At 39.0% G+C, this 13,329-nt stretch overlaps 1 protein-coding gene across 1 annotated transcript in view; it reads right to left on the minus strand.

Moving 5' to 3' along the window:
- The window catches only part of LOC131336002 (uncharacterized), a 61,241-nt gene that overhangs the window by 33,241 nt on the left and 14,671 nt on the right, over positions 1-13,329 (minus strand). The window contains 2 exon segments of the mRNA XM_058371607.1: positions 4,390-4,433; positions 4,548-4,626. Coding sequence (XP_058227590.1) covers positions 4,390-4,433; positions 4,548-4,626 — 123 coding nt within the window.

Genomic DNA, 13,329 nt, shown 5'->3' on the forward strand with positions numbered 1-13,329 from the left:
TAGGGTGTTAATTTAGGGTTTCGTGAGCTTGAGGGGTGTCAATTTAGAGTTTCTCGAGCTTGGAGGGTGTCAATTTAGGGTTCTTTGGTGTAGAGGAGTTCTAGGTTAGGGCCTTTAGATGGCGGCAAGGGTCGATAAAGGGTTTTCAGACAGCGGCAGAAGTTGGGTGTAGGGTTTCGTGTGTTTTTCTGTGGTTGGCAAGGGGTTTCAAGAGGCCAAGGTGACTAACGACAGCATACGGTAGGTAAGTGGGTGACGACAGCAGTGGAATATGGCAGAGACGGTGGCAGCAAACGGCGGTGGGTAATCTGGGGTGGATTAGAGTAGTGTACCTCTAATACCATGTTAAAGCATCCAACTCAAAACTAATTATCAATTGAGGGAGAGGCTGTAGAGACCCAAAATTAAAATTCTTTTACCTCAAATTTAAATATGTAATTTCGGCATTTAATGTGAACAAGGTTGTGGAGTGACATGGGGTCATTGAGTGATTAAAATGTAATTGTGGGAATTTGTGTCATGTTGAGGAGTTGAGGGGTGTGAGTGTGGTTTGCCCTTTTAAATATCCAAACCTGTGGACCAGGAGAACATCTTCTTTTTCTCTTGTACGCTACCTTTCTCTCTCGTCTGACGTCTCTCTCGTGCTCTCTCACACAATTCTCTCTCTCTCAAAACTTCCTCAAAAATTCAATCCATGATAAGCTCACACAACTTTCAAGATATCTTGGCGATCTAGACATGGGAAATCGCATGTTCAAGTTGGGTAGAGGAGTATTTGGTGGATTTTTGGTTCGGAGCTTAGGGCTTGGCTTGAATATTAGGGTTTTGCTCAGAACCCTTGAGGTAGGGATTTCTCCTCTCTTTTACATGTTTATGTGTTGATTAGGTGTGGTTCTAGTGTTTGATCGTCCATTTTCGTAGTGGGTTGAAATCTGTAAAAGCTGAGAATTGTGTGTGTATCGATACCCATGGAGTTGGTATCGATACCCCTTTTGCTTTCTGGACCGTGACTGGCTTGGTATCGATACCCAGGAAAGGGGGTATCGAACTGGAACCTTGAACCAGTGGGTATCGATGCCGACCTGTAAGGCTATTATTTCTTGATCCTCTTCTGTTAGCCTTGTATGCTCTGAGATTTTCCTCAAGTCACTCTGTTCCATTAATCTTGAAACATCACTCGTTCATAAATTCTTGTTGGACGGGACTTGGATATTTTTGTGTTTTGGTTGATTACCTTTACACTTGTTGACTCGGTGTGACATAGTAGGAAGATTGGAGTTGTGTTTGAATGAAATGAAATACATGGACCCGTTAAATGGCACACGTGACAGGTTGATTGTTGACTGAAAATTGAAAAGAAAATGATCGAATAATTGAACGGCACAACAAACACAAACAGATCCGCCAGTCGGTGTGATGCCGGCAAGGGACGCACGGGGTCCCAAATACCCGGGGATCAACGGATCCGCCAATCGGTGTGATGCCGGCAGGGGGCACATAGGGTCCCAAATACCCGGGTATGTACTTGAAATCGCACAGGATACTTGATGATGAAAAGACAATGAGATATGAAAATAATGTGGAACTCTGATAGTCATGGTTGATCGTTTAAACATGAAATTCTTTGGGTTATGATTATTCCTTACTTGAGTTGTTGTACATTGTTTCTGCTATTCATTAATCGATGTGTAGGGATGTGGTATGGCGACTCGATAATAAGTCTATGGATAAATAATGAATACATGTAACATAACGGATAGTTTGTCGAGGAGATGAGAAACATTTAGTGTAAGAGTTGTTTTTCTGCAGAACTTGAAGTCGGATACCGAAGGCGTAGAACGGATGTACGGGGTCATGACAACCCGGAACACGAAGTGAATATACAGGGTTCTAGCTATCCAAAATGTCTCTAGGTCCACCATTTGGCGTGTCACTAGTTCACATGATATGTTAAGATTGAAAGGAGATGTGACAAACGGAATGTGGAAGTTGATAATTTAAGATGAGAATGAATAACGCAGATGTGATGGAGTTTTAAGGCATAGTTGATATATTCATCTAGTTGTTTCAACCTCATAAATATAAGATTCGTTCATTGAGTTGGTAATTGTACGCAGCTGACATATCCTTTGGCATGCTATGTTTATGGAGAGTATTTCCCTTAATATATTGTGGCTATCTGGGTTGTTTTCCTACTTAGTAATTCTACGATAATGTTAAAACTATATGTTGAGGAATATGAATGTTTAGTGGTTAAAGGTAAACACCCAAGATAGGGTCGTGGGCCCAGGGAGAAAGAATAGACAGCCTTCCTTTTTAAGCATTATGCTTTTGGGATTAAATTGGTACGTGCCTTGTTGACTTTTGGGGTGCTAGAATGTGATTCGATAGTGTTGTTTGATTAATAAGAGCTAGTGTGAAATTTGTGATTTGATGTTAAGTTCCACATCGATGCTGTGTTAAAGGGAATTTTGAACATAAAGGTTAAGCCTTGAATAACCATTGAAATTAGATTGCTTGATGAGTGTTCATGGATTTGAAATTATAATTCTAGACTTGGTATGTAATGGTACGTTGAATTGGTTTCAAGAACCAACCTGTTGAGAAATGAGAACAAATGAGAGTAAAGGTTGAATATTTATTAAAGAAATTGGAATGAATAATGGATAAAAGGGATTGGGTGGACAAAACGATTGATAATAATTTGAAAATTAAAATGTTGATGTGAGGGTGTAAGCTCCTGGGCGTCGAAATTGTGGATTCAATTATACCGAATCGTTAGATGTTATTACATTAGATTGAGTACTTGGGCGCTTGTTTGATACTTGTAGCCCGATAAATAGAATGTGGCGAATTGTTTGGCATAAATGCATGATTGATAGGTATTGATGTACGATACATGGATGAAGAGTTTTTTTTTTACACTTCAAAGTTAGATTAATAGCGGAACTAGACGATAGGACTAGGATCTGAAACAGAGGGTGTGAATGTGGGTGTGAGTTTCTTGATGTCCGAGGTGATTATTGTGTCATGTGTGTTAAAGTGTTAGTCGTTTCGTTGTTCTCAATGTGTTTCTCTTTTATATTTGGCATATAGTGTTGAGTTATTGAAAACAGATGATGTTGGCATTTAGATTGTATGGAAACAGATGTATTGGGGAATTGGTAAAAGGGAAAAGAGTCATTTTTCAGAGGCTTATGTTAGTTTGGCTAATAATGGAGCCCGACGAGAGGGAGCAGTTAGATGATGAATAATGAAGTGAAAAAAAAAAAATGGTGTGTAAGCATGTGGGAAAGGGAGTCATATGTTATTTGTTTTTTTTTTTCTTTTTTAGTAAGGAAGGTGATGTAGGTTATATCTTTCAGTCTAGTATCATTGCTCTTATTAAAATGCTACTTTGATACCATCACCTCAAACTCATGTAGAGTTAGTTGGAGATTTTTTTTCTACTGGGCTAGTGTAGCTCAACCTTCCTTTTTCAAGTGTCGATCAAGGTGTATAGCGTGGAGTGCCGGGGTGCATTGCAGGAAGTCTTAGAAGGTTTATGTTAAACGAGTATCTCTATCATCTTGTTTAGTTATGTTTGAAATGAAATTGTAACTCCAATGTCGTATCTTTTGCCTTAGACAAATGTAACATTACGTAATATTTTCTCTCTCCTAACTATGATGAAATTTAGAAGGGAAAAAAAATTGTAAACGTGAGCATTTGTTTGGAAGGACGTCTGTTTATGAGATGACGTTGGTGTGATGTTCATGGGTATGTTGGCACAGATAAGACGACGATTAATATATGGAAAAACTATTATTTTGATGTTTAAAATTCGAGAGCATGACAAAGGCTGCCCAGGCTCATATACTAGTAGTTTTCGAGGTGATACTTAATCGATGTAGGACAAACTTCAACAAGAATGCTATTAAGTCAATAGCAAGAGTCTTATCAATTAATGTCATCTATATATAGCTTCTGTTGGAGCTTGTCCCACATTGGTTAATTATAACCTCCAAAACTAGTATATGAGCGTGTGCGCCCTCTTCACTCATTGTCAATAGATTGAGTTGCATACTTTAAAATGGTATCAGATCTAGACTTTTGGAGTCTTTTGTACAAGATTCTCTTGGCCGTTTTTTTTGCCAAAAGTGCACCTTCTTTCGTTATGATCCCAATGTTATGGATCCTTGGTTTACCTCTCCACATGAGGGTCAAGGGAAACACGTGCAGAGGAGTGTTAGAGCTTGTCCTACATTGGTTAACAATAACCTCCAAAACTAGAATATGAACCTAGGCGACCTCTCCACTCATTGCCAATTGGTTTTGAGGTAGATGCTTTCAATGCCTCAAATAAAATGCATGTGTCCCAGGTCAAACTCGAATATGTATGAGAAAAACCTTGATTAGTTTAATGTCATCATCTCCATGACTGTGAGAAGAGCCTGCAAAAGAAGAATTGCAAAGCTTGTCAGTAAGAATCAGGTTACTCTGAAACATAACGGTCGTTACCTTGGGTTCACCGTTACTCAAAAACCATAAATCATACAGATCTATACCTGCTATTAGTTGTTGATGAGCAACTGCTAGAAGAGGAAGAGGAAACATGCATGATTTGGCCATATCCAAAACAATCCCCTTCAAGTTTGACAAAAATCTATCAGACATTATCTCGATGCAAATGGTACCAATAGCACAATATATAAGAGCATTTATGATACTCAAAATTAATTCACATAAATCTACCATTATCCTATCATATAAGAGCTTCCCCAGTGGTGTGCTACTTCGGTTGCTATAGCTTTATTTAAGGATGACGTTCATCCTTTAATTCTCCACTAAGGTCAACCAAACGCTATAGTTAAATTTAGCCATACCTTGTGCCAAATTCGGACAAGGTTTAGCTAATGATAAAATACAGCAACCCATTTTTTTCAACCTCTAGTGATGGGACCGCATGAATTTTATAGAATGTTGTTCAATATATCATTGAAAACTTATGGAAGCTTGCCATACAAACGCCAAGAGAACAGAAAAAAGTGTAGACGCCAATTTGGCTTCATAAAGGTTTAAGCCTGCCTCAGACCATCCCAATGATGAAATTGTTACTAAGGCCATTCTACATTATTTTGGATGGATTGATGATCTCAAGAAAAAACCTTAGGACTAGGTATATAAGTGTGAAATGGAAATCAGAACGAACAGCGGATCCAACGATCTCTGAAAGAGTCTCGTTTCAACTCACTTTTCCTTAACCAAACTGCCTATCTTTAAGGTTGGCTTCTAGTTCCACTCTTGTCTAGTACTTCTAAAATGCTTTTCGAAGGTCTTGATCTGATTTATAACAACAGAGATGTGAGCGCTTAACTAAATTCACTTCTTTTTCAAACTACTAAGGATAAAATGGTCATATATTTAAAGAATTCTTAAGAGATTAGAGATTCTGTTGAATCCAAATCAGCAAAGCCAAGCAAGAAAAAGAAGTTGGAAATTTGAAATCCAACCGACGGATTTGAGGTGGCATGGCCACATAACCATTAGGTTGACCTATCTCCTATTTTTACTTTAATCTTCGTAATTTATCTTGTTGCAACAAGTTTTTGGAAATTGAAAGAAGTCAAGGCCGCTTATTTGAAGTGGCGGCCACGCAATTTATTGTGTTGTTAAGCAGCCGCTTGATCGAAGCGGCGGCCACGCAATCATTAAATGGCTAGGATGCTGCCACATAATCTTTCTCTTGGCCACGCAATCAGTTCAAAACACAGACTAATTATTACTTTATGTTCTTAATTTGTTACTGCTTCCCCAACCTAATATGGCTTACATAAAAATGTGTTAGAAGAAATTGATTTTCACACTCCCATTTGTCCAAGTGCACTCCATTTTTTGTCTTCATTCATGTAGAATTACAAAACTACCTTTTATATATATATTTCTCTTCACAAATGAAAAGGGTAATCAAATACAAAACAAAAAAGGGAGCGCATTTGGATAAAAAGGGAGTATGAAAATCAATTCCCATTGGTTAAAATCAAATACACCCTTCGGATTGGCCAGGGATACGTGCCTAACAACTCTTTTTTGGACCCTGAGCTCCCAAATCTAGAATCTCAAAACAGTTTCTTGCTTCCTAAAACCGGTGACTCCATGAAGTGAGCCGCAAGGGGCACTGAAAATTGAAACAGTGCAACGTGTCATGAGCGAAAGGGAATGGAGTCAAGCTAGCTATGGGCATGCCGCAATAAGTGTCCACGAAAAGGACGGGCATAACAGCTACACGTGATTAACAAAAAAAGCAATTCCATAAGGGTTTTGTGGGAAAAATAGGAGAAATAACATTTACATCATTTGAGCAACATTTCTAAACCATACGATTTTGCTGTTATCCACAGCTATAACAAAGCAATACCCCGTCATATTTTGCAACTTCACTGTTAAAGGTGGGGAAATCCATTTGGCTAGCAATTTCACAAAAAAACAGCTTTGAAGAAAAAGATAAGAGCGGGAACACAGAATTTGCACACTATTCAGATAGTCATAAAGTAAATATCCTAATACTAAATTTGCCACAACATTGGAAGAAAAATCTTAATGGAAGATTGAAACTGCAATTAAACAAAATTTTCATGCAAAAGACCCAATGGAAGCTAACTTCAAAATCTATAAGAAAAGAGATCCATCAATATATATAAGTGGAAAACACTTAGGCTCAGTTTGGATGACAGCAATCGAGAATCAGGAATGGGTATTCTATTCCCATGATTCCTGGTAATGTGATTCATGGGTAATCTCATTCAAGTGTTTGTTTTAACACATGAATGTTAACTAGAAAAACGAAAAAATAAACAAAATCCTATTCAAGCGTTTGTTTGAATCATTGAAAGCATAGGAATGAAATGAAGTATTAACCTACCAAAGCTTCCCTTTTGAAATTTCATCATAGGTTCTTCATGAACTACAATTTTGAAATATAGGTTTCATGTAAAAAAAAAAGAGTATGGCAATTCATTACCCTACCCATGCGTATCAAACGTCCATGAGCAAATGCATATATCATCTCATTGCATTACTCATAAATGATTTTTAGTCATTTTTTAACTTTTAACGTTCTGAACATCGAGATAAATGATCAAAATAATGACTCGAATTCCACAAAACTTCAAAATAAAAAGTGGCCAAAAAGACGGTACCAATAATACCAAATAATTAAGTCCAATTACATCCCAAGTATAACAAAATTAGATTAAAAAATTCATCGCAGACTACTAAAAATTCACAAAAAGATACAATTTCAATAAAAAAAAACTAACATACCGAAGAGGTATGTGATGGTCGAACCATTATACATGGGGAAAAAGTCCACAATGAAATATTTATAAAAATTGTAATCAACATCCAACAATCATTTGAAAAGTAGAAAGCCATGCAATTGATTGGAAGAAATAAATTGACAATAATAGAGGGATAGAGGTCGCAGAGTGAAAAAATTATATTGAATAAGACTCAATTTGGTTCAACTTCTTTAGTTTTGGATTACTCTATCTTTATGCAAAAAAAAAAAATGCTTTTGTAAGTTTTTTGCTAAGTTTCTTTGATTGTTTTGTTTGTCTAGAAGAGAGAAATGCGAAAAATAGAAAATAATGACCAAAAGTTGAAAATAGTGTACTAAAGACAAAAGTAATATATTACAGACATATAGTTTTGAATTGTTTTGTTTTTCAAGTTTGTTCATGTTTTTATAGTTTTATATTTTCTCTCATAAGATGAATAAATAATTCAACTAACTTGAATAAAAAAAAAACTAAGATTTGAAGTACAAATAAACAAATAATCCCACCACAAAGTTAGACCAAATTAATGTGGGAATGAGGGGTACAAGAGGAAAGTTTTAATCTTCAATTTTCCTCCCATAATAAGATTACCCCGTAATCTCAGATTCCGAGGGGGTAGTGGAATGATCAGATTCCTTCTCTGTTCAAGAAAGTGATTAGATTCCTCCTCTGTTCAAGAAAGTGATTGCTTCTGGATTGGGAGATCAGTAATCAGATTCCCATTCAAGCCCTTCCCAAACGTAGGAATCTTAGAGTTCTGGAATCACATTCCCGTTTGTTAAGTTAGGGTTCACTTTGTTATGTATTTGTTACTTAGGGGTATATTTGTACTTTTACTCTTGTCCATATAAATACAAAGTGTGGTTGTGAGAAACCTAATTTGGGTTCTCTTTTATTCCCTAAAGTTTACCTGGTATCAGAGCTCACGATTAGTAGCGACTAGCAACCAACACCTCGTCGATCAACCAACCGACCAATACCGTCGGTTCTCCTGACGCCGATGACTCATTTTGCTGTTTCAACGCCATTTTTCGGAGCTGAACCTCTCTATTTCAGACATCAAAACCCTATTTCAGCTCTGTTTGCTCGACCTAGTGTTCAAATCAGCCATTTCGAAGCTCATTTGTGATTGTTGAGGGAGACCCAGCCCCAATCGACCTCCGATTTCCAATTTCGAACATGACCTAGTCTTTTTCGAGGCTTGTTGGTGATTTTCTTGTGAGACCCAGTCATTTCTGATGCCGACCAGTGCTCGTTTTACTGTTTCTGCTCAATTCAGTCCAGACCCAGCCTGTTCCAACCCTTTCGGAGTTCGTTTTACTGTCTCAACACTGTTTTGGCAGTCACAACAATGTTAAGAGCTTCAATCTGGTTTTGGGTACTCAGATCTGTCCTTTTTTGGCTAGATTTCAGCTAGGTTATTTTTGTTTGCTGTGATTAGTGTTGATTTTGAGGCTATTTAGTTGTTGAGTTTACTGGGTATTGTCTGTTTGGGGTTGTTGTTCCTCAGTTGATATGTCAGAGGATCCCAACACTGCTTCCGCTAGTGCCAAGAATGAGTTGAGTCATGTTAGAACTCCAGACAACTCTTCTCTAGATATTTGCCACATTAAGTTGGATGGTTCCAACTATTTGCTTTGGTCTCGCACTTTTACTTTGGCTATCACTGCTCGTGGCTTGTTGAAATTCATCACAAGCCCTGTACCAAAACCAACAACTGTTGGACCAGAACTTGAGACATGGACGTGGCAGAATGCTTTAGCCATGACTTGGCTATTTAACTCTATGATTCCTACCATTCGCCATACCTTTTTACTTCTGGACACACCTCATACGATTTGGCTTGCGGTAGCACAAACCTATTCCCAGAAAGGTAATGATGCTCAAGCTTTTGAGTTGAGGAAGAAACTTCGTAGATTGGATCAACACAATCGATCTCTCGCTGAGTATTATGGTGAATTGCATGGAGTATGGCAAGAACTTGATTACTATTGGGCGTTTCAAGCTGTTTGCACCGCTAATGCCACTACATTTCACCAGATGGTGGAGAAAGAGCGGATTTATGATTTTCTTGCTGGTCTTGATATAGAATATGATCAGTGCAGGTGCTAGGCCGGATTCCTTTTCCTACTCTAAGAGAGGCCTATGCATGTGTTCAATAGGAGGAGAGTAGACGGGGTGATGGTTCATTCTCCAATTCCGGATCGCTCTGTCTTAGTTGCCATTCCCCCTCCACAGGATGGTAAGCCTACTCAAGATCAACTTGGTGATAAAAGTGGCTCTGTTGTTAAGGAATTGCTCATGTGTGACTATTGCAACAAAACCAGGCATACGAGGAAATTCTGTTAGAAGTTGGTCGTCCCTCTCATGGACGAGGAAGTGGTCGAGGGGGTGGTCTGTGCGTTCTCATGCACATGTTTCAGAGTCTACTGTTGACATGTTGCCTGACCCTATTGATGCTCGTTTGTAAGCTCCCGTGCCTAATGCTTCCCAAAGTGGTCGTACACTTTCTCAGGGGGAGTTACAAACTCTTAAGCGCCTAGTGGCTAGGCTTAACACTCCATCTTCCACGGCTTTTACTTCCACTAAATCCCCGTACTTTGCTCACACAGGTATCTCAGCTAGTGCATCTACTGCTTCTTTCCCTCTTCCTTGGATAATAGATTCTGGAGCCACCGATCATATGACAGGTTGTTCATCCTTTTTTGATTCTACTATACATGTTCTGGTAAGGATAAGGTCAGAGAGTAGCTGATGGTTCCCTATCTGCTATTTCAAAGAAAGGTTCCATCGGCTATTCTCCAAACATTTCTCTTTCTTCAATTCTCTATGTTCCAAATTTTTCTACTAACCTTATCTCTGTTAACAGTCTTATCCACTCCTTGAATTGCTTCGTGACATTTTTTCTTACACATTGTGTCTTTCAGGAGTTGGATACGGGGAGAATGATTGGCAGTGGTAAAACTCATGATGGTCTATACTTTTCGGAGTATGTAACTTGACCGATCTAACTCGCATAGCAGCTACTGCTTCTCTAACCACTTCCCGAGTTTGATTGAACTCATCCATCTTTTACACCTCTGTCATTGGGTCAAGCTCTTGAAGCACATACGAGTTCAGCTCTTCCTTTATTGCATCACTGGCATCGTAAATTGGGTCACCCATCTTTTGGGATTTTAGAAAAAAAATTCCCTACTTTAACTAAGCAATATAGTAGGAGCCAATTTTTTTATAAAGCTTGTGAGCTGGCTAAACACAAACGCGCTTTTTATACTCCTAGTAATCAAAGAAGTGATTCCCTTTTTACGGTTATCTCTTCTGATGTTTGGGGTCCTTCCCCGGTTACTTCTATTTTGAGATTCTTCTTTATTAATCATTTTTTTAGCCAATTAGGGCAGGGAAACTGTTAAAATGGGGTTTTAAACTGTAACATGTTGCAGGACGTGATAACATAGCTTGCATGGATGAAACAAAATGTAATAAAAGGGATAAAAATCAAGTGCTACCCAAAAAGTCAAAACAATACACTATTTGAAAGTTGGCGAGAATTGGGGACAACTTGCATGCAATGATCTATGTGCATGCAAGCCAACCTGTGCGTGTCAAACGAGCGCGCGTGTATTGTCCTTTTAACAGTTCTATTTTTTATCCTTTCCTGGGCTCTGGAATGACCAGTGCTCGCCCAGAACCAAACCAAGCAGTTTATATGTACAAGGGGACTATATAACTACAAACAGAATAGATATTAAATGAAATACACCCCATAAACAATGTGGAGAATAAAGCAGAGGCCAAAGGCCAAGTTCATGCAAAGCCAACTACTGGGGTCAGTTATCAACCTACGCGTGCAGATCAGGGATAGGCGCGCGCCTGTTTTGACTAGACTTCCAGTATTTGGTGTTGCATGCCTAGGCTCTGAGACATATTCAGAAGCAACCCAAGGGTATACGAAAGCAGCAAACATGCATATTGAATAACTACTAACAGCTTTTAACACATAAAACAATAAATAAGTTTCAACATGCATCAAGGTGTTCTATATACTATTAAAAACATAAGATACCAACATCCCTATCCCCACACAAGTCTGCGCACGTAGCCAAGAAATGGCGCGCGCGTACTGACAACCAGCGCACGCAGGTGTGAAGGTCAACTTGGCTCCTATAACCCTGCCAGCATTAGGACCGGTATAGATTACCAGCCTTGGCCCTGCCAGCCCCCCTCAGGGATCAAAACAGTAAGACTGTAAGGTTATAACTTTGCTTGAGGCTTTGAAAATGGATTTGAACTTTGGTGTTTGATGGTTGAAAATGGATGTAGAGGGTGTTCTAGTTGTAATGAGGAATGTGAACTTTGATGTAATGGAATTTTGGATGAGAACTTGTGACTTGATCACCTTAGGGTTTGAGAATTTTTTTGTAACCTTTGAAATTTTGTAACCCTTCAAATGGGAGATGAATGGGAGTATTTATAGGGGGGGTGAAAAGTGGCAAACAAGGTGGAAAGACCAGCCAACAAGGCTGGTTGGGTTGCTTGGTGGAGAAGGTTGTCCAACAAAGGTGATGGGAGTCGTTGTGTGGGTGGTGCACCCCAAAACCTGTTGGAATACTGTTCAGGCAACGAAATCAAGGTTCTATGGGTAATAGACCCTTGATGATCACACAATCCAGCTGGCAAAAAGGTGAAAGGGACAAGTGTTAGACCGGCGCGCGCATGTTGCAGACCTGCGCGCGCGTGTCAAACCAACCACCACGCTGGTCAACGATCAAAGTTTGACTTTTGACCAACACCTAGCAAGTTGACTGGCGCGCTCAGGTTCTAAACTGACGCATGTTGGTGAAACCTTAGGCTAGGGTTTATGGCTTTGGGTTTAAAGTTCAAAAGGGGTTCCAAACATTCCAAGTTCAAATCCTTTCCATACTCAAGACCGTTTTTGATCCAATTCATCATCGGGGAAACAAGAAACCGAAAAACAAAGTAAATCAATTGAGAGACCCAGATTGGGGTGTCTACACAGTTTTTGGTTGCGTGTGTTTTGTCCATGCTCCTAAACATCCTGGTGGCAAGTTAGATCCCAAGACACATAAATGCTTTTTCCTTGGCTATTCCCCTACCCATAAGGGATATAAATGCTATGACCCTCACTCCCGTAAATATTTTGTTTCTATGGATGTCACTTTTTGGGGAAACTACTTCTTTTTACCCTCTCTCCACTACATCTCTTCAGGAGGAGAATAATATGGAGGAAGAGAGGTTGACATCCCATAATCAGGAGTCATGGTCTTACTTCTCAATACCTTGTTATGGTGAGGAGGAGAATGAAAACTCTAGGGAAGAACCTATATCTGAAGAAAGAGCAGAACATGACATGAGCGGCCAGATGTTGATGATGATAGGCTTTACCCGCATAGGTTGCCTAACTTGCAGAAGTTTTCTTGACACAAAAAGCGACAGCCTGCCTGTACGATGTCACATTTCTAATCACTATCACCTACTCCAACTTCAATTTCAGCTTCTGATTCTTCAGATGACTCATCTGGTAATGAACCATCCCTTCTTTGTTCCTGATGCTCTTGTTGCTCTTATAAAATGAGTTACTCTTATAAAAGGAGTTAGAACATGTATTCAACATCCCATCTCACAGTTTGTTTCATATGATTGTTTATCCCCTTCGTATCGTGTATTTGTTTCCTCTCTCTCTTCCATATCTACCACACAGTTGGGAGAAAGCACTCATAATACATAAGTGGAAAGAAGTTATGGTAGAGGAGATGACAGCTTTGAAAAAGAATGGCAACTAGGAATTAGTGTCTCCTCCAGAGGGAAAGAAATCAGTGGGTTGTATATGGGTGTTTACAGTAAAATATAAAGCAAATGGAACAATCAAGAGATACAAGGTGAGACTTGTCACCAAGGGCTTTACTTAGACAAACAGTATCAACTATGAGGAAACCTTTGCTCCGGTAGCAAAGATGAACTCTATTCAGACTTTGCTCTCGTGCTACTATTT

The sequence above is a fragment of the Rhododendron vialii genome, chromosome 8a, assembly GCF_030253575.1.
Source record: "Rhododendron vialii isolate Sample 1 chromosome 8a, ASM3025357v1".
Lineage (NCBI taxonomy): Eukaryota > Viridiplantae > Streptophyta > Magnoliopsida > Ericales > Ericaceae > Rhododendron > Rhododendron vialii.